Source organism: Capsicum annuum, chromosome 11, assembly GCF_002878395.1.
Source record: "Capsicum annuum cultivar UCD-10X-F1 chromosome 11, UCD10Xv1.1, whole genome shotgun sequence".
Classification (NCBI taxonomy): Eukaryota; Viridiplantae; Streptophyta; class Magnoliopsida; order Solanales; family Solanaceae; genus Capsicum; species Capsicum annuum.
In genome coordinates this window covers 35,690,287-35,711,000 of record NC_061121.1, presented here as the reverse complement: position 1 = coordinate 35,711,000, position 20,714 = coordinate 35,690,287, and the positions used below count along the sequence as shown (strand labels likewise).

The 20,714-nt window shown below is 37.2% G+C and overlaps 1 protein-coding gene across 3 annotated transcripts; it reads right to left on the bottom strand.

Annotated features, from left to right (window-relative positions):
* Nucleotides 1-7,289: 7,289 nt before the first annotated feature.
* On the bottom strand, nucleotides 7,290-19,972 carry LOC107847628 (paired amphipathic helix protein Sin3-like 4). Of its 3 annotated transcripts, none has more exons than XM_047398720.1 (23): nucleotides 19,661-19,972; nucleotides 19,327-19,466; nucleotides 16,785-16,940; nucleotides 16,467-16,647; nucleotides 16,289-16,387; nucleotides 15,965-16,138; nucleotides 15,711-15,876; nucleotides 15,285-15,421; nucleotides 14,509-14,584; nucleotides 14,355-14,387; nucleotides 13,993-14,267; nucleotides 13,741-13,895; nucleotides 13,464-13,591; nucleotides 13,130-13,384; nucleotides 9,954-10,634; nucleotides 9,774-9,853; nucleotides 8,965-9,582; nucleotides 8,789-8,889; nucleotides 8,566-8,704; nucleotides 8,330-8,482; nucleotides 8,060-8,220; nucleotides 7,877-7,985; nucleotides 7,290-7,793 (listed from the first exon to the last, which is right to left on the bottom strand). In XM_047398720.1, the coding sequence occupies exons 2-23, from the start codon at nucleotides 19,377-19,379 to the stop codon at nucleotides 7,644-7,646; spliced, it is 4,080 nt and encodes a 1,359-aa protein (XP_047254676.1). In that variant the 5' UTR covers nucleotides 19,380-19,466; nucleotides 19,661-19,972; the 3' UTR covers nucleotides 7,290-7,643. The 3 variants fall into 3 exon arrangements, with proteins under 3 accessions (XP_047254676.1, XP_047254675.1, XP_047254677.1); XM_047398719.1 differs by having other exon boundaries at nucleotides 15,711-15,879; nucleotides 19,661-19,971; XM_047398721.1 differs by lacking the exon at nucleotides 19,327-19,466 and having other exon boundaries at nucleotides 15,711-15,879; nucleotides 19,661-19,933.
* Between the last annotated feature and the right edge of the window lie 742 nt (nucleotides 19,973-20,714).

Genomic DNA, 20,714 nt, shown 5'->3' with positions numbered 1-20,714 from the left:
GAAAAATTATTTCACTTTAGTGAAAAAGTGAAAACGGTATGTGTTCGGCCATGAGAATTCCAAATACAATTCCAAAATTATATTTGAAAAAGTGAAAACAACACTTGTTTTCACTTTTTTCACTCATACTTCTCTCACAAAATTTCAAAAACAACTTTAATTTATATTCATTGTCAAACACAACTCCAACTCTAACTTTAACTTTAACTTTAACTTTAACTCCAACTCCGAAAAATTATGATTTTCATGACCAAACAAGGCCTTAAATATACTCCATCTTTTCATTCCCTTTCCTTTCTTCAAACAAATGAAATAGAAATAGTTAAGTAACTCTTATTTAGCAGTTGAGAGAGACGGACCCCCTTCTCTCTAAAATAGTCTCAAATTTCAAACTACCATACCCCGGAACATGACAAATGTCCCAAATCAACCCTCAATACCACCGGATTCACCAGATCCAAAGACCACTACTCTATTATCCGAGAAAATAAGCTACTGCAGCATACTAAGGGGCAACATTGCAGAAAATATGGAAATCCCCAAAACCCAAGATCATGGGAAACCCCGCAACTCCCACTCTCAAGAGATGAGGACATAGTTTTATCCCCTGAGGAGAAACAAAGGTTATACGCACCGTGGAAACTCTCGGTCATCATCAAGTTAGTGGGGAAAAGCTAAATCGCGACTACCTTCGAAAAAAACTGACCGACCTCGGGAAACTAAAAGAAGTCATCGTCCCAATTGACCTGGGTTTAGACTACTATACCGTCAAACTCAATGATGAGGAATCCCAGAGGAAAATCATACAGGAAGGACCATGGTTTGTTGTTGGGTCCTACCTCTCAATCAGATTATGGGAACCCAATTTTGTCCCAACAAATTCTTCGATAGAATATTATACTGCGATTTGGGTGCGATTACCGCACCTCCCGACGGAATTCTACGATGGGCAAATTCTACCCAAAGTGAGAAAATCAATAGGAAAGCTCCTTAAAATAGACGCATGCACATCTGTCATACTCCTTAGACGCTATGCCGGGATTTGTGTTCAAATTTCGATGGAGACACCGATTAAGGATTCAGTGGTTATTGGTACACACATGCATCACATCCTCTACGAAGGGGAAGGCTTCCTGTGTAAGGGTTGCGGGAGATTGGGACATACTATCCAGTCATACCCCCATAAGACCCAACAAGAGCCCAACCCAAAGACGGCAGGACCCAAGAGCGTTTCACCACCACCAGACGGTTAGACGGTTGGAGGACAGTGACCTTCACCAAGAAGAAAACCGCTAAAAACAACCAACGGAGGAAGATAAGCGATCACAACCACAAAGCACCAAGGTAAAAAATTTTGATCCAGCCACAGATAAGTTCCTTGAAACCAGATTCCTTCAATACTATGCTCTTGATCGGTCAAAAATGGCCACCGACGAGGGAGGAACCAAGAATGGTATCTCGGCTAGTCCGACCAACTTGGGCCTGTCTATTGGGCCTAAATTAAGTCATCCACAGACTCCAAAACCAAACACTAACAACACTTTGTTAGGTATTAAGCCCATATTACTAGAGCTCACCACAAATCAGTTTTCTCCAATTATGGAGCCCAATAAGGAAAATAGGAAAAGACCCGTAAGCTTTAGGCCTAGCACCTCAAAGCAGACTCAACTGGGGTCCCCCATTACCAAAGATAATACAAGACCCGACCCAATGAACTTGGATATTCCCAAACAAGCCTCTAATAATAAAGATGTCGGCTACTTTTCTGAGCTAGACATCCTCCCTCGATCCTCTCACTCTATCTCCCTTCCTCTGGCAACCAAAAGCCAGCGACGATCCCCTCTGATCTAAAAGCTCTCATCAATCAAAAGCAATTAACTGTCACTTCCAATACTTCCTCATTAATTACCCACAGTACTGGTAATGATGAGGAGATACGGGAAGTCACTGCAAAACCTGATTATATCCATAAGGGTATTACTGCAGAGACCCTACATTATACTTCTAATTCTTCTCAACGAAAGAAAAACGGAAAATCTCAATCCAAGCTCCTCTCAAAACATGGTGACATTCATCTCCAAACCACTTGCGACAGACCATCAACCAACTTCTTAGTTGGAAATATGTCTATCCCAACAAATGATACCTCTCAAGCTGACCTTCGAAGGAAGGCAAATCATAATCCTCATCCAGAACCCTCACTACTTAGCTCAAGTGGTGATGGAAGGGTTAAACCAAGGTTTCCTGACCTTCAGACAAAACGAATGGATGACTACTCTCATGATTCTGGCAAGCCAGAACTCCCTACTCTCCTTCTCCCCAGAGCTAATTTCAACAAAATTAGCAAAAATGAGCAACAACCTCTCATTCTTCCCACCCAAGGTCCACGGACTTCTGGAATCAGGACCACTCTTTGTGAAGGAAAATAGGAACCCTCCCCTGAACCCTCAAACGTCAAGCCAACCAGAACCCTCCCAACTAGTTTTAGATCTAGAACTAGAAGAGAGGAAAATAACTCTAGAGGCCTTGAAAGAAAACAACAGAGAAATGGAAAACAGTTTGGCAACTCTTAAGGTCCCAAAAGCAGAAGTGCTCACCTTGGACAGACCACTCACTCACATATTCGAGGACATTTTAAGCGAAATATTGTTGATCCTTATTCCTCTAGAGCTACACAAAATGGACTAAGAAATCCTAATTCCAGCTCCGAGCATTTTCTTCACTACCAAAATGAAACCACTTTCACGGAAGAGAAAGGAAATGATGGAGCCAACATCAACCCTCCCACCCCTCAAGAGGAAGGAAATCATGCAGTGCAACCACCATCACCACCACCCTATATAAAACTTAATGATGAATTGCATCATATGAAATGTTAGGGAGGCAAATAACGCAGAATTCAAGCGTCATTATAAGTCCATGGTCAATATACACAAACCTTCTCTGGTTGCTCTTTTGAAACTCGTATGAAAGAACACAAGGGTATGGTTAACATCCTTGGTTTCAATAGCCACATCTAATTTCCTGCTAACGGGAACTCTGGAGACATAGTCATCATGTGGGACTCTGCTAACCTTCATATCCAGGAAATAACCATCTCCCCACAGGTCATCCATACCATTGTCATGGTCAGTAATCCCCCCTCTTCCTGATACTTTACTGTTATTTACACTAGTACTTCTCTTGATAAGAGGAAAATCCTTTGGGAAAGCCTCCAAGATTTTGCTAACTCTATTAAGCTCAATCCTTCATGCCCCTGGATCATTGCAGGAGACTTCAATGAGGTGCTAAAATCCTCCGAGAAGTTCGAAGGCAACCCCAATAACACCTCAAGGTCTAATGCCTTTTGGGATTGCATAAACAAATGCAACCTTATTGATCTTAGCTTTAAAGGGGGTAGGTACACCTGGTCTAACAAAAGATATAGAAACAGGTCTAGCCTAATTCTGGAAAGACTTGACAGATGCCTCGCTAATAATCCTTGGATCAAACTCTCCCTGAGGCCACTATCACCCACCTCCCTAGAATCCACTCGGATCATTGCCCTCTTAAACTTGACTTTCTTAGAGAACATAACAACTGTAGTAAGGATTTTAGGCTGGAGACCATGTGGTGCACCCATCCTGACTTTCATAATGTAGTTAGACAGTGCTTCTCCAACACCCCTACCCTTACTGAAGCTCTCTCTGTTTTCCAAGACAATGTAACCACTTGAAACAAGGAATGTTTTGGTAACATCTTCCTAAATAAAAGAAGGATCCTGGCCAGACTAGCTAGCATCCAAGTAGCTCCTTCTTACCCTATCAACTCTTTCCTCCATGACCTTGAAATAAGGCTCACTAGAGAATATAGTGACATCCTTCAGCAAGAACAGAAATTCTGGAGAATTAAGTCCATAATTAACTAGCTTGCTGAGGGAGACTCCAACACCAGTTTCTTCTACACTTCTACCCTCAATATAAGGAGAAGAAACAAAATCAATGCTCTCAAGGATGACAGTGGAAACTGGACTTATAACCCTAAGGAAATCAAAGAGAATATCCTTATATTCTATAACTCCCTTTACTCCACTGGCCATCTAACCTCTAACATTAGATTCCATAATAACCCCTCCTCCAAATGGTCCCTGAACCATGAGGACCACAACCATCTTGACTCCACCCCCACTCCCAAGAAAGTCAAGGAGGTTGTCTTCTCCTTTAAACCAAGAAAAGCTCCTGGCCCTAATGGCATCCACCCTCTGTTCTTCCAAAAGTAGTGGAACATTGTGGGCTCGCAAGTCATCCAATTCTGTCAGAATACCTTCAATTTCAGTTGAGTGCAGAAAGAGGTGAACACCACTTACTTCTGCCTCATTTCTAAATGCCCAAATGCCTCAAACCTTAGAAACTTTAGACCTATTGGACTTTGCATCACCAAGATCATTGCTCTAAACTCAATCCCCACCTAGATAAGACCATTAGTCAAAGCCAGGCCAGCTTCCTTTCCAAAAAAAAGGACCTCTGACAATGCCATCATTGTCCAAGAGGTTCTCTCATTTTAAGAAAATGACTGGGAAAAAGGCTAACATGATCCTTAAAATTGATCTTGAGAAAGCTTTTGATACAATCGAGTAGAGCTTCATTAAGCAAGCTCTCATCTTCTTTGACATCTCTCCCAACCTAACCTCCCCCATCATGTCTTGCATCTCCTCCTCTTCAATCTATATTCTTGTCAATGGAGGAAAAACTAACTTCTTCCAACCTAACAGAGAAATAAGAAAAGGAGACCCCCTATCCCGCTATCTTTTCATAATGTGTATGGAACTTCTTTCAAGATGAATTGACCATGAAATTGACAACTTAAACTAGGATCCTATCACCATTAGCAGAAATGCCCCCCCTCTCTCCCATATTTTCTTTGCTGATGACCTTGTCCTCGTGGCAAAGGCCAACCAAAAGAACTACAACACCATTAAGAGAGCCCTTGGAAACTTCAGCAACTTCTCTAGCCAAAAGGTGAACATGGCTCAAAGTGGTCTTCTCTAGGACTTGCCCTCCTAATGATAAGGTTCATCTCTCAACCATCTTTAACATCCATACCAAAGAACACTTTGGGAAATACTTGAGCTTCCTAATTTTTCATAAGAGACCTTGCAATAGAGACTTCCAATTTATTATTGACAACCTCAACAATAAACTGGCAGGCTGAAAACCAGTTTCCTCAACATGGCTAGAAGAACCACTCTAGCCCAGTCCTCCTTCAACAGCATCTCCATCCACATCATGCAATACATTTCTATCCCTAATAAAATCCTCAAAATCATTGATAGAACTCAAAGGAATTTCATTTGGGGATCCATCTCTGAAAAAAAAGAAAAATGCACCTCATAAACTGAGTTACTCTTACCCTTCCCAAAAAAAATGGGGGACTAGACATTCAAAAAGCCAAAACAAAGAATGAAACCATGCTCACTAGCTTGGCTTGGAGGTATCACCAGCATCAAAATAAGCTCTGGCCTCTATACTTAGGAACAAGTACATTAACCAGAATGGAACCATCAAAAAAACTACTTCCAACACTTGGAAAAGCTTATAGCTGGGCTAGAGACATTGCACCAAAGCCACACAATAGATAGTTCACAAAGGGGAGAAAATCAACTTTTGAATGGACAAATGGCTGTCTAACAGCCCCCCTCTCAAAAACCTCATCCAAAGCCCCCTCCAACTAGACCAAAAAGACACCAAGCTAAGCTCAATCTGGCATATGGACACTCTCTCAATCTATATTCAGGATCACCTTACTGAGACCATCTCCGTCACTTTTAGACACAACACCAGAATCAACTCTGACCATTTGATTTGGGATGTCTTTGGCAATGGTTTATTCACTAGCAAAAGTGCTTACTCACTTATATACAAGAGTTATATCACCAATTCCATTGAATGCCATAACTCTTTTAACTGGATTTGGAAGATCAATTGCCGTCCCAAAATCAAATTCTTTCTTTGGCTAACTCAGCATAACCGACTCCTAACAAAGCTCACTCTCTCAAGCATGGCCCTTAATATTACCCCTAACTGTTTAAACTGCAACCACCCCTCTGAGGACATCATCCACATCTTTTTTCAATGCCCTCAATCAAGAGATACTTGGCACCACATCATTGGAAAGGGTGCAGCTCTTTGGATCTCCATCCACAGCTTCTACCCAACTGGACCAACACATGGAGAAAACTAAACAACATCCTCCCCCTTACCTTTTAGGCAATCTGGAACAATAGAAACTCTAACTCCTTCAACAACAAAAAAAACAAGCCTAACTTTCAGGATATCCATGCAGAAGCAGTTGAATTCTACCATGTAGCTAGCAACAAAATTTTGTATGCCCAAAAACTAACCATCATCAACGTGAAATAGCACCCCCTGCATCCCACTTCTACAAGCTGAATGCAGACGGTACTTGCCTAAACAATCCTAGGAAGGGAGGGACCGGGGGAGTTATTAAAAACTGTAGAAGTGGCTGGGAAGTGGATTTTGCTAAACACTACCCTCATACCACCAACAATCAAATGGAACTAACTGCTTTGGTAGAGGGTCTGAGACTGGCCGAAAACCACCACCTCCTACCCCTCGAAATCAACATTGATTCCAAGGAAATAATATCCATGCTAAAAGTTGATAACTTGTTTTATGATGATTTACTTGATGAATACAAGTTAAGAATAAAGAGACTAGGGAAGCCCTAGGTAACCTACTGCTTTAGAGAAGAAAATGTAGTAGCTGATGCTATAGCTAAACTAGGAGCAATGATAATAGATCTGAAGAAGACGTCCATTTTTGTAGTTCCGTCAATATATGCTCGGAAAGTGATTGAGCAGACATAACTAGAACTTATTTTGAAAGACTTGTTAATGATGATGTTGTAACAACTACTGATGCCGACATTTGTAATTATCTTTGACTATCAGTTCTCTTAATGAAATCCCTATTAACCAAAAAAAAAAAAAAAACACGACTATATTTATTGTATATATTTGAAATTATCTCCCCAAAAAGTGGGTGGGGTGGGTGTTTGGGTGGGGGGAGAGGGATTTAAAAAAGGTAGTCCAAGCTATGACCTTGCCACAAGCATCTACTGTATGCAGTCTTACCTTGCATTTTTGTCGGAGGCTGTTTCCAAGACTTAAAACTGTGATTGGGGGCGAAGGTTTGGGGGGGGGGGGGGGGGGGGGAACCAAATTTGGCAATCAAAATTTGACTCCGGGAAATTAAGCAGGAAAAATGGATATATAAATGCAGCAAGGGATCTACTAAAATGTAACAAGATACATTTTACGTAATTATTTGTGTTTTACAACAGAGAAGGGGAAAATATATACATCAATCTGGGAACAAAAATTTAGAATGACATCCTACAAATTTTCCAAGCTGTTAGCTGGATCATTTATTTAATAGGAAACTTTTTTAAAAAATATATATATATATGGTATTACTGTCCAAACTTTGAATTTCCACAAGTACGAGCAAGCGAGAAACCTTCAGGAGCACGTAAGATATGGGAAATTCTAACTTTGGACTTCATTTCTCCATTTTGTGTGTCAGAGAACTATAACCATGACTAACTGAAGTTATAGATTACCTTACTATGCAAAATGCACATGTTCAACTGGAGAGCAATCTGCGGAAGCGTTGCACTTTATCAGACCTGTTCAAACACTTTGAATGGCCATTAGACAAAAACTTCTCCTTTAATATTCTTCGCCTTTTTCTTGAACGGATTAAAGAATCTTCAGTGTCTAAGACGTAAGAGACCTAGGCATAGAAGCCACAAAAACAAAGTGAGCAAGAGAGACGATGTTCTTAAATTGATGTCCTTCTGCGAATAGCTAGAATACCTTTGATGAACTGCATGCTATTTTACATTCTAGACCATTAAAAATTTTAAGTCCTTCCATAGCCTCGGATGTAAAAGTCTCATCTCTAACTCCATACTTCCGTTTATTTCTGCAAAATACGAGCATGCTATTAACCTATGTTATAGAAAATGTCAACAAAGTACTCTTCTATTGATAATGTACCTTGTCAAGAACACCCCAGGGTTCTCCTTCTGAGGATTAACGGAGAGGAGTTCATTGCTTAAATAAGCTGCAAAATTTGGGTCCATTGAAACAGCAGATACCTCAGGCTTATCATAAACATAGTCCATGAGTTGTATGGTAAGACGTGTTGGTTTAGATGACTGCAATGGAGGATGTTTATCATTGCTATGTTTAAATGGAGAACGGAATGCAAGGTTTTATATTGGCCACATTAACATAAAAAGAAGGAATGATGTTGCAAAAACTTACACATGCTATTCTGTACATGGTCTCGTCATGAACAAGGGCACGCACATTTTCATGGTAAACTACATCCGAAAATGTGCTAGAATTTCTTGAGATTTCATATGCATATAGTTGGAGAAGTTTACTTTCCAACTCATCAGTTGCAATCGTCTGGAGCTGCATGAGATGCAGAAACTTAGAATTGTACAAGACAGTTGCATACACCAAACAAGGAGAAAATGAAAAACACAGGCACTTGCCTGTTTGACAATTTTGTATATCAGCTTGTCCAAGGTGAAGAGAAGATATGACTGGGCTCCAATAATAGCTCGGCAGTCATCCTCGAACTTTGCATTGTCAGAGGAACCATCGAGCAGGTTATAGAGTGCACTCCTGAATCTGAAACATTAAAGAGGAGCTTAGTCTGATTAAGTACAGATCAAGCATAATTCACTGGAACGGAAAACAAATCACTCATCTGACCTGGAATATGACTCAGTGGAGTTGATAGCGTTTGAGGCTCTCCATCTGTGTTCCGATGATGATGAATGCAATTTTGCTTTCTGCAGTCTTTCATATAATGTCTGTAGTTAGAAGAAGATATGTTAGTGTTGCATCACGCGAAGAATTTATACTTAAGTAATATTAAATAGCCATACCTGGTGAAGTCTGAACAACACATAAAATGAATCATTTCCAAAAAATATACGTGATTCCTTCTCCCTGTCATGAAATATAGAAGGAACGTGCTTGGTCAGAGGCCTGGATGTATGTAGAAGACGTTCTGAAAATGGCATAACAGCACCATCTCCTTCAGCATCATGGACATCAACAGTTCCTTCCACCTCTCCTTCACTCTCTGCCTTGTTATCATTCACATCATTGTCTCCATCTTCTTCACGCTCTTCATGAGAACCTTCTCCATTAGCAGACTCACTACCTGAAACATCACAATTTTCAGAAGCATTTTCACTGTCCTCTGATGTTCCCTGAGCACTCGCTTCCCCTTCATCATCAGCATCATTCGCACATCCTCCGACTCTACCACGAATTTCTTCTTCTCCACGTCCACCTTGGTACAGCTTACTACTTGAACTTCCCTTTAAACTATGTGATTCATTTTGACCACCTTCATTCAATGGCGTAAAATTATCCTCAAAATCACCATTTGGAGTCAATTCACCCTCTTCTCTCTCAAGTCTACACTTTCCTACGGATTCTTCAAGACATTTTTCAACTTTGATACCTTCTGCCTTTGGGTCCATGAGCCCTCCGTCCTAAAATCATGCGGGGAAAAAGAAAAAAGGGATAGATATTAGAGATAGGGGAAACAACGGATATACTACAAGCTTAAACAAACTTTTTCTTTCTTGTTTTTTCTCAGTGTCTTGTTTCCCAAAATTTGGTGAGGGCGTTCACGGGGGCGGGGGGGTTGGTTTGCAGTCATCTAGAAGTTAAAACACAGTACCTTTGAGTCATTAGACAATACTATCTCAGGTTCACGTTTGATTGTGGAACTACTAGGTCTGGAAGTGCCTGCACCATGCCCTGATAATGGAAAGAGTAAAACTTTTCAAATACTTAATCCCATGAAAAGGGATAGAAAACACAAAATGGAAGAGAAATGCCGAGTAGGCAGCCCGTGAACCTGAAGCATTTTCTCTACAGACTCTTCCATGGTTTTCCCCCACAGTAGCACTGTTTGAAAGCACTAGCTGGTCCGCACAGAAAGCTTCTCTGCTGAGACCAGATGCCCCATCTGCCATATTCAGATTAGCGGCTGCCTTCCCATGTTGAAGGACGTTCTTTGAAGTAACAATTTTCAGCGTCACACCATTTGCATGAGGAGAGCTATCATCCTTAAACCCATTTTCACCATCTGCTATCTGAACTCTGGAAGAAATTAAATGCTCAGGTGGATGCTCTTCATCTCCATTCCTGGAACTGCCTTGTCTGCAATTCATGCCCGAGCCACTAGCAGGGCTGCCAACCCTTTCCCCTTCAATTGCTGTTTTATCTTTAGCATTTAGATTTTTATCCTTTACAACATCTCCACCATCCACTTCATCCTGAGGCTGACGAGGAACACCAAATATTGGTTCCAGGAAGGTGGTCCAAATCTTCATGACTTTGTCCAACTGTTCTCTTGTACAAACTTCTCTACATGAATACTTAATGATTTGATAAAGGTCTTCATGGATGTCCGAATCAGGATACTCGAACTCCAGATGTGCGATAATTGGTAGCCCATTTCCAGCAGCAACCGATAGCAGCACATCATCTTCTTTGCACTTAATTTCACTGATTTCTTTGATCTCAGCCAGCAGTGCTGTGGGGAAGAAAACCATCAGTTCCATGGGAAATAAGCACTTGTTGCAAGAAAGAGTTTACACAAAAAAAAATCATAAAAGGCACCATGATCTCTCAAAAGATCTTTTTCTACAAAACAATTCAAGGCGTGCTAGTACTGGGACAAAAATAACAGATGCTTGAAAATTCTATAATCAACTCAAGAAAGTAGCACTATTGTGGACATACAACAAACTTCCTCCTCTGTCTGCTAGAAAATAAAGGCACCCAATGAATAAAACCTTGGCTACTGAACTCTGTGAAAGCATATCATGATATCCACATGCGAAAGAATACATCAATCAATCAAAGCTAATCGGTTGAGATGGCTCACAACCACATTGATGGTGAAATCTCTTACTCCTCCTTTTGGTTTTTACTACCAGTGTGACAACCTTTTCCCAAATAAAGAACATTAGACCACCTGCACGAAATGCTGTGAGCAAAGATAGCTACAGGCTACTTCATTTACAGGACAACAGATAGCTTAGGGACACCAAACTTTCCAAATCATGTTTTAAAGAGCAGATACAGTTTGTTTTCTTTTTAATCTTTGAGGAAGAGGAGGTTTTTCAATTGTAAGTTGAGGATGTTATTTCTAGATAATTTTCCTAGTAGCTTTCAGTCTCAAACTAGAGCCTTCATGTCAATATTCCTTGATTCACCTATATAGAGGGTAATTCAAGACAAGAGCCTCATTAGTAGTAATCCACCTTCTGGAATAATCTGGATATAAGGCTTGTGCTAACCTATTTTATACAGTATACATAAACTACAACATTATTATAATACTAAACAGTTGGCTCAAATATGTTTACTGTTTGATCAGCCAAGCATTCACGGAACAAATTCTCATGCAGGGCAAGCATTACATTATTCTTAACGCTAGATAAGACTTCAGAGCAAGTAAAACGAGGTGAAAGCTAAACTGGAGTTTCTGCGTCATCAATTTCTCTGCTTGTTAGGTCTTGTAGTTGTTAGAAAGTAGAACTCTAATGAAACTGCTAAACTTATTCTAACCTCTTGAAAATTCTTGTAAGAGCCATAAATCTTGAGATTCTTTCTAAGAATTCATTTCAACCTCCAAGAATATTTCTACAAGAGTCAATTTTAAATTGTAAGCTCTTGCAAGAGACACCCCAGGCTACATTGTTTCCTTCTGGAGTACATTCCAGATTTATCCTCAACCACTAAAAGGCATTTATGGAAAATCAAGTGAGTCTTGCAGATCTTACCACAAAAGATGCACTACAAAACTGTAATATAATTGGAAAAATCTCCGAAGAAGGGAAGTCTATACCTTAAAAAAATCAGGATACATATAACTACCAAACAAGAGCAGGAAAAATGCTAGTTGGAGCAATAAATGTGTGTGGTAGAAGAGGAAACGGATAGAGTTGATAGAGATTGAAGATGCTACCAACAAAAGGGAAGCAGAAAAAAGAAAGTATTTTACTTATAAAATGGTACTCTTGGCAGTGGAACTCATCTTTAGGGTATGATAACTACCACAGAGCATCAAATGAAAGAGAGAGTAGCAGTCTTATTAATGTAAAATCCTATTATTACAAATTTAGCAGTCAGGAATCCAAGAAATATGCTACAACATCTAGACAAGAAGTTTGGGACAGTCAGTACTTTACAGTCCAAAGGAGTAAGATGCACGGGAAGATGGAAACCTATTGCTGGTAGACCTATCTGAAACAATCTACCATTCCTTACCTTTTCCCCTTCGAATAAATTAGATATGATGCATTTTAAAGCTATCTGACAGGCAAAATAGTTTCACAATACAAAGTAAAAGGGGAAATTTTTGAAGTAGTAGGTCACTTGGTATTGAAGTAAGTTTTATGCCAATCTATAAAAGCAAAAGAAGAAAAGGAAGGAAGAGGTAAAAGAAAGAAGACATGCATTTGTATAGTAAAAGATTATAAAATAAATAGGGAAAGCAAAAATCAGCATCGAGAAAATCACTTTAGCTAATGCTGAAGAACAGACTTTTTTCTGATCAAGTTGCCACAGTAAGTTGTGGTTCTCGATCTAAATAAGCTTGTGAGTGCAGCTATACTTATCAATAAGCACCTAAAGACAAATTGAACTCTACCCGCTGCAATTACCAAAGGAAGAGTCATAAGCAGCACAGATGTAACTTCAATAAATCAAGGGGGCAGAAACACCTGAATAGTTGCAATAAATGAAGTTCATTACACAAGCATAAAGATTTCCACTTTATAGTTTAGTTACTTGAATTATCCTAAAGCAGGACCAAATTGAATCTGAGGGCGCAACCACCTGCAAGATTAATGTCGCACCCCTGCTAGCACCACGAAAGCAGCCCCAGTAATAGGTATTCAATTTTCTAATTTACTTAATCTTTGAATTTCTTGGTTACTAATGCTTCTGTTTTCATTTCATACTGCAACTAGTTATTAAAATGAACTAGATCTAAATCAGCAAAATGTCATCTTACATTACCTTTAGTGCTCAAACTTTTTGTGTCCTGCTGCTTGAAATAAAAGCTACGATGATCCAGTGATTTGTGATAGTTCTTAGCGTAAATTTCAGCCCAAACTTTATTAAAATCAGAACGACACCTTGCCCACTCCTCTTGTTTCTGCTTCAAGCGAGTGAGTATAACTGGAAGGGCAAGTGGTGCATTCTTCCTCAACACATCCATAACATCAAGCCCATGGTCGCCATAAAGACGTTCAATGCACCTTAGATTCAAACCTATACCGAAACAGTGCATAAGCATTTTTGATAACAACAATCCAAATAGAAATATCAACACTATTTACTGGCCTCTTACCAGTAAAATGTTCTTCAATACGGATATGACTATCACTAGAAATAGTATTATCATTGATCTTGTTGAGCAATTCTTCAACACGTCTTGTTGTCGCATTGACAGATTCTAAAAGCATATCCAGCTCAAACCTATTATTATGAAAACATCACCAATTGCAAAGGAATATTAAGGGGAACTTTACAAGAATTGGTCGGTGGAAAAGAGATCACTTTGTGTTACATACTAGATAAAAATGAAGGTTAAGACTTAGACCACATGCATCAAGAAAACTACCAACCTGTCATCTTCGCATCGGAACAAACTTTCTTCATACTGGTTTTTGCGCATGTGTTTAAAAGAGTAATCCTCACTTCCTGATGTAACAGATACCCAGTGATCATTTAATACTTCGGCACCAATTTCTGTTTTCTGACTTGCTATAGGAATTGGATACTGCAGTGCGAAAAGATCCATGCACCATCGTGCAAAAGGTTTAGAAGACAATCATACATGTATTTTAGGAAGAAAGAGTTAAACAATAGATCTGTACATTCTTTGGAAGAAGCCGATAACTTGGGGAGCAACTGTCACAGTTAGAGAGATCAAGTTCATGTATAGGTTTTGCTGCATATTTATCCTTGTTGTGATACAAGGACATCCTCTGCCCTTGTACATCTCTACTTCCATAAGCGACAGCTCTGTCATGTCTATCTCTTTCTCTTGTCTCCCGCAGTCTATTCCTGTCTTCCCACTCGCAATCTCGGTCTTTGTCCCTGTCTTCTACTTTCTCAGACTTGGGAATTTGTTCATCACTCCATAAGGAATCTGCAATGGATTGAGATAAGTCCGAGATCTAGAGCATACACACGGGCCACAAACCCATTGTATTCATTGTCCTATCACTATTCTTACGTGTTTTGCTCAGAATAGCAGCAAGATATCCCTCTGTAGAAAAGCTCCAAATTAGATAAAATCCTTATTAAGATCTGGGAAAGAAAACTCAAACAGCAGTAGCCCAGAAATGCAAGTGTAACCAAAATTTAAGCAGGAATCATTAGCTTATTACCTGTCCTCTCACATTGAGAAATAAATTCATCAAACCCGTCCATGAGATCAGGATGTTTCTGAAGTAAGCTGCTAACCTAAGGCGAACAAATTTTCACTCCAATTACAAATTTTACTGATACTATAGAAGCACTACAAAACAAGAAACTGAATCATGTAACTGACAACTAATGTTGAAGCTCCACTTGCACGCATAAAGTCAAGCCAGACGTAAAGGCATGCCAGTGGAACCACATTCTCATTAGAAGAGATTTGTTGGTATGTGTATAGGCAACATATTATAGTTCCGTGAATGTTCATCATTGTTTATTTATGGGGAACAATTCAAAGTATTTATGCAATTGATAATCGGTGATATTACTGTCTAGACGTCACATACATGTGAAGATATATGAACATTGGGATTCATTGTCTTAAAAGCAAAAGAATGACTTGTATACACACAAGATTCTCGCTACAGACGGAAGTATATGCTACACAAAAGGAGTAAACCATATAATATATATACACACAAGATTTCTCACTACAGACTGAAGTATATGCTACTTCGCTAACACAAAAGGAGTAAACTATATAATATATATATATATATATATAGAGAGAGAGAGAGAGAGAGAGAGAGTGGGGTTACTGCCTTATTGGGTTCATACTATTATTATAAAAAAAAATTATAAATTACTTCAAGGATAATGATAACCTAAACCAGGATAAATAAATCCAAAAAATTAACAAGCTAATTGAAACTTGAAAGCAATTTCAAAGAACAAAGAAAGATACCAGGGATTGTAATTGGGTGCTTGTAACTACATTCCTGCTATAGATATGAAGGCACTTAAAAAATTGTTTTCGATCTCCCATATCCTGTAACCTTTCCTTAACCCGCTCACAGTAAGCAAAACCATGGTCCTGCATACCTGCTCCAACATAAGCAGATTACGAATGACGCCATTGAGCTAAGAAATTTGATGGAGCTAATAAAAAGAAGCTTAGAATATGTTTACAAGAAATGAAACATACATCCAGAAAATTCAGCAGACCAAATTGTTATACATGTACCATACAAAAACATCCAAAGTCCCATAATTATAACTTTCTCACGTTCAAGACAACAAGCTTCAAAATAGTATATTTCAAGAAATGTCTAAATTAGTTAATCACTTCTAAAAGTGGGAACAAGAAAGTTATACCAATACGCAAACTTACTGTGTTCAAACTGGTCAACAGCAGCATCTCTATGAACAGATTTTCTGTCCAGCTCTCTATCCTCATATTGTCGTTCCCTTCTTTCCCTTTCAGTTCTCAATGTTGTTTCTTCATATTCTTGATCAGGCCGATCAATAGCAATCTCCCGGACACCCACAGAAGTAGCCTTCTAAGCCAAGCCAAAGAAAACACCCTGATTTATCAGCCAAAATTCGACGACATTGGACTCTAGAAAATCATCATCAAGAAACTACCTTCTCGGCATGCATGTGCCTTGCAGCTGTCATCGAAGAGCTTTTCTCATCATAACGCAGGACAGGCGCCCTGTGAGCTTGAGCATTACGAGCTCGGGCTGCTGCCATGGCATCAGGTAAAAAGTGGGTGAACTCTTCAAGCAAATCAGCATGGCCACGGAAAAGGAAGGAGACCTGCAAAAACATAAAGTCGCCTCACTATGCATAAAAACTCAGTAATGACATTTGAAAGCAATCAAATCCCAGAATGAAACTAGAAAAGATGAATGTTTTCCTTTTCTACTCATATACATAGAAACTGTCAAGCAAAGGTGAGTAACATACCTCATTATAAACTTCTGCAATAGCCTTATTTTCCTTTCTATACATATTCAGAATATCAAGAAACGATTTATAAACAAAATCATCGCCTTGAAATCTAGTCTGCAAGCAGCACATTAATGAAATGAGAAAAGCAATTTTAATTAAGAATGCAGCATTTGTCAGTTGAATGATAATTTACCTTTATCTTGTTTACAAAACTGATTGCTTCTTCAAATTCAACAGGCTTTTTCACTGGAGGTTCGTCCTCGGGATTTGTGATTTCATATCCCTTGGGCAAAAATGTATTGAAACCCAAAATTAAGGTTCGATGCCCTTTGAATAATTCCTTCACCCTCGCTATGACACCAGAAGTGTCAATTCTACAAACAAACAACCCCAAGGAAAAGGCAAGAAAATAGACTAATCAAACACCAAATATATCTAAATCAATGGCAGCTAACGTATCAGGAATAAGGAGAGGGAAGTGGAAAGGGCGAGAAGTAAAGCAAATTTCTACCTCTGGGCCTTGAAATCTTTCATGACTTCAAGAAACTCATCATACTTGTCCCTTCTGTCCTGAAAGATTTCCTTCACTGCCTTGAGATAGGAAAGCGCGTCGTTTGTTGTTAGCTTGTTGGCACTGCTTCCACCCATCATTGTGGATTGCCCAGAACTACAGTATCAAAATATAATACATGAAAAAAGGTCACATCTTTCTGCAGGGAATCAACGTCTATACATGAAAGAAGAGCACATCTTTGTACAATCACATTAGTTGATCAATACTGAACGCGTTCATATTCTGAAGCCGAATCCTAGCTTCAACATTGCAGTAAGACAAACAAGACAAAGTATCAACAACAACAACAACATATCCAGTATAATCTCCCACAAGTGGGGTCAGGGGAAGCCAGAAGGTAAGAGTGTACGCAAACCTTACATCCCCAGCTAAACAAAGACCAAAATGAAAATATAGAATAAATGAACCAATATCATACTAATATTGTAAAAAGGAAAACAAAATCTGACTTCATTATGATACAACTAAACTAAATACTAAATACTACTCTGTTCAGCTCAAATAGAGGACAGAATTCACCCAAAATAAAAAAATTATCACTTTCACAAAACAATACAGGAAAAGAGAACACATCTTGCTACATGGAATCAACATCTATCACGACCCGTTTATACAATCACATTAGTTACAGTATCAATACTGGACGTGTTCATATTCCGAAGCAAAATCCTAGCTTCAGCAATGTAGTGAGGAAAAAAAGGACAAAAACAACATCAACATAATCCCACAAGTGGAGTCCGGGAAAGGTAGAGCATACGCAAACCTTACCCGCTCGCCTCATAAAACAAAAAAACAATAAATAAATAAACCAATTTCATGCTAAAATATTTAAAACGGAAAACAAAATCTAGACTTACTCTGATGCAACTAAACTAAATACTACTCTCTGTTCAGCCTAATTGAAGAACAAAATTCACACCCAGAAAAAAATTTTATCACTTTCACAAAACAAATTTTCAGGCCATCAAATATACATTAAAATTTTCAAAATATCACCTAATAATCTTAAAATAACACGAAAAAAGAGCACATCTTTATACAATCACATAGTAACAATATCAATACTGAACGTGTTCATGTTCTTAATCAAAATCCTAGCTTCAACATTGAGTAAGACAAAAAAGGACAAAAACGTCACCAACATATCCAACGTAATCCCACAAGTGGGGTCGGGGAAAGATAAAGTGTACACAAACCAACAAAGACAAAAAGAACAATTTCATTCTAAAATATTAACAAGGAAAACAAAATCTGAACTTTAATATGACACAACTACACTAAATACTACTCTTTCTTCAGCTCAAATAGAGGATAAAATTCACCCAAAAAAAAAAATCACTTCCACAAAACAATACATGAAAAAAGAACACATCTTTCTACAGAGAATCAACATCTATCATGAGCCACTGAACTCTTTCATATTCTAAAGCAAAATCCACAATGACAACATACTCAGCAATCCCATAAGTGGAGTCTGGGGAAAGTAGAGCATACGCAAACCTTGCACCCTCAGCTCAACAAAGACTAAAACGAAAAAGATAAAATAAATAAACAAATTTTGTTCTAATATTTAAAAAAATGAAACAAACTCTGACCTTACTGCGATACAACTAAACTACATACTACTCTGTTCAGCTCAAATAGAGGATAAAATTCACCAAAAAGGAAAAATCACTACTTTCACAAAACAAATTTGTAGCCCACCAAATTATACGTTAAAATTTTCAAAATATCACCTAATAATCTCAAATTTACACAAAAGAAAACGATTTATAAATTCTAAAAAAAACAATTGCATGCTAATATTTGAAAAGGAAAACAAAATCTGGACTTTACTATGATGCAACTAAACTAAGTACTATTCTCTATTCAGCTCAATTGAAGAACAAAATTCACCAAAAACAAAAAAAGAAGATTATCACAAATCAAATTATACATTCAAATTTTTAGAATATTACCTAAAAATCTCAAAATTAACATGAAAAAAATGATTTTTAAACTAAATACTACTCTCTGTTCAGCTCAAATAGATTATATATATAATAGATTATCACTAACCAAATTATACGTTAAAATTTTCAAAATATTACCTAATAATCTCAAAATTAACACCAAAAAAACATTTTTAAACTAAACTAAACTAAATACTACTCTCTATTCAGCTCAACAGAAGAACAAAATTCACCAAAAAAAAAAAAAAGATTAGCACTAATCAAATTATACGTTACAATTTTCAAAATCTTACCTATTAATCTCAAAATTAACTCGAAAAAGATGATTTTTAAACTAAACTAAATACTACTCTCTGTTCAGCTCAATTGAAGAACAAAATTCACCAGAAAAAAAAAATACTATCACTAACCAAATTATACGTTAAAATTTTCAAAAATTACCTAAGATTCCCAAAAAAAAAAAAAAAAAAAGTAAAAAAAAAAAAAAAAAACATATTTTGCAGTTAATAATGATAAATAATACTTACGGTTCAGCACGAGAAGAAGAAACAATGGGACGTTTGAGTTGAGAAGAACTCATATCTTCATATCTCTTTCACCATTGTTAATTAATCAAAAATAAAAAAATACTCTCCAAATCCTCCAATTAAACAAATAATACAAAATCCTGTAACAAACAAAATTAACACATAATTACAATTATAATAACAGATCTAAGAAAATTAACCATAATTAACAACTAATGATCTACTAAATTTATATTACTTTAAATTTAAGAAAAGTATAAAACAATGAAGCACTAATAATAAAATAATTAATTGATTAATTAATTAAAATAGAAAAAGGAGAAGAATTTATTACAGAGATCTTCAAACGAGTCCGTTAATGGCGGTTTGCTTTGTTTGAAAAATTCTCTTCAATGGAAGGAAAACAAAACACTTCAAAAAAAAAAAAGTGTAGAAGTGATGAATATTGAATATGTAATTTATAAATTTTTATTATTGGAAAGAAAAAAAAAAAAAGGATGGAAAGAAAGGTAAATTATAGCTCTATGGATAATTATTTGAAGATTATATAATAATATGGAGGAAAAATGGAAAATCTTGTTTGTGATGCAACAATATATCATGAGAAAAAAGAAAAGTTCTTTTTATAATTGTGTATGTAGTGTTAGCTGGGTTTTTTTTTTGGGGGGGGGGGGGGGGAAGTAAAAAAAGATTGGATCATATAAATTAAAATAATAATAATAATAATAATCAATTTAGAGAGAACTAGAGGGAGAAGAAAAGAAATTCCTTTTCCTTTTGAGTTTTTGACCTCTTCTTTTTTATGGTATCAAATGGACTCTACATAATTAAGACCAAATTGTAGGTGATTATTGGACTTTGGAGTTGATTTAAGTTGTAAGAATGAAGGATTAGAATAATACTCCCTCCATTCATATTACTTGATCCATGATGATGATCAGGTACATCTTTTAAAAGGTTTTAATAGAAAATATATTTTATTAAATTAATTTTATTGATAATGTTTTGAAATTTAAGTTTGATTATTAGTACTATTTATGTAGTTATTTAAATTAAAGATAATATCGAAAGTAAGCATACACTCGTGATTTATTAAAATGGATAAATATAATAAAATATCTATTTTTAAAAGGTCACGTAACTGAAATGGAGGGTGTACCATTAGAATATTTTTCTTTATCTTAAAAGATATACGTTTCAATATAAAATAGTACGTTGTGTAGTGTAATTTTTTGTTTATAAATGATATTATATAACATTATACAATATTACATAACATTATTCCTAAGGAAAAATCAGTACACATAACACGGGCGAACCTACATTGTAGCAAGATTGGCCAGATGAACAACTTTGTTGAAATTTTTTCTTAAATATATAAATTAAAT

What these genes read in the sequence shown, in the direction of transcription:
- LOC107847628 (XM_047398719.1), bottom strand. Translation starts at nt 19,379, where the DNA reads ATGAGTTCTTCTCAACTCAAACGTCCCATTGTTTCTTCTTCTCGTGCT. An exon ending in GGCACATGCATGCCGAGAAG is followed by an intron (nt 15,880 to 15,964) that starts GTAGTTTCTTGA and finishes GGCTTGGCTTAG; the next exon opens with AAGGCTACTTCTGTGGGTGT. An exon ending in TGTTGTTCAGACTTCACCAG is followed by an intron (nt 8,890 to 8,964) that starts GTATGGCTATTT and finishes TTCTAACTACAG; the next exon opens with ACATTATATGAAAGACTGCA.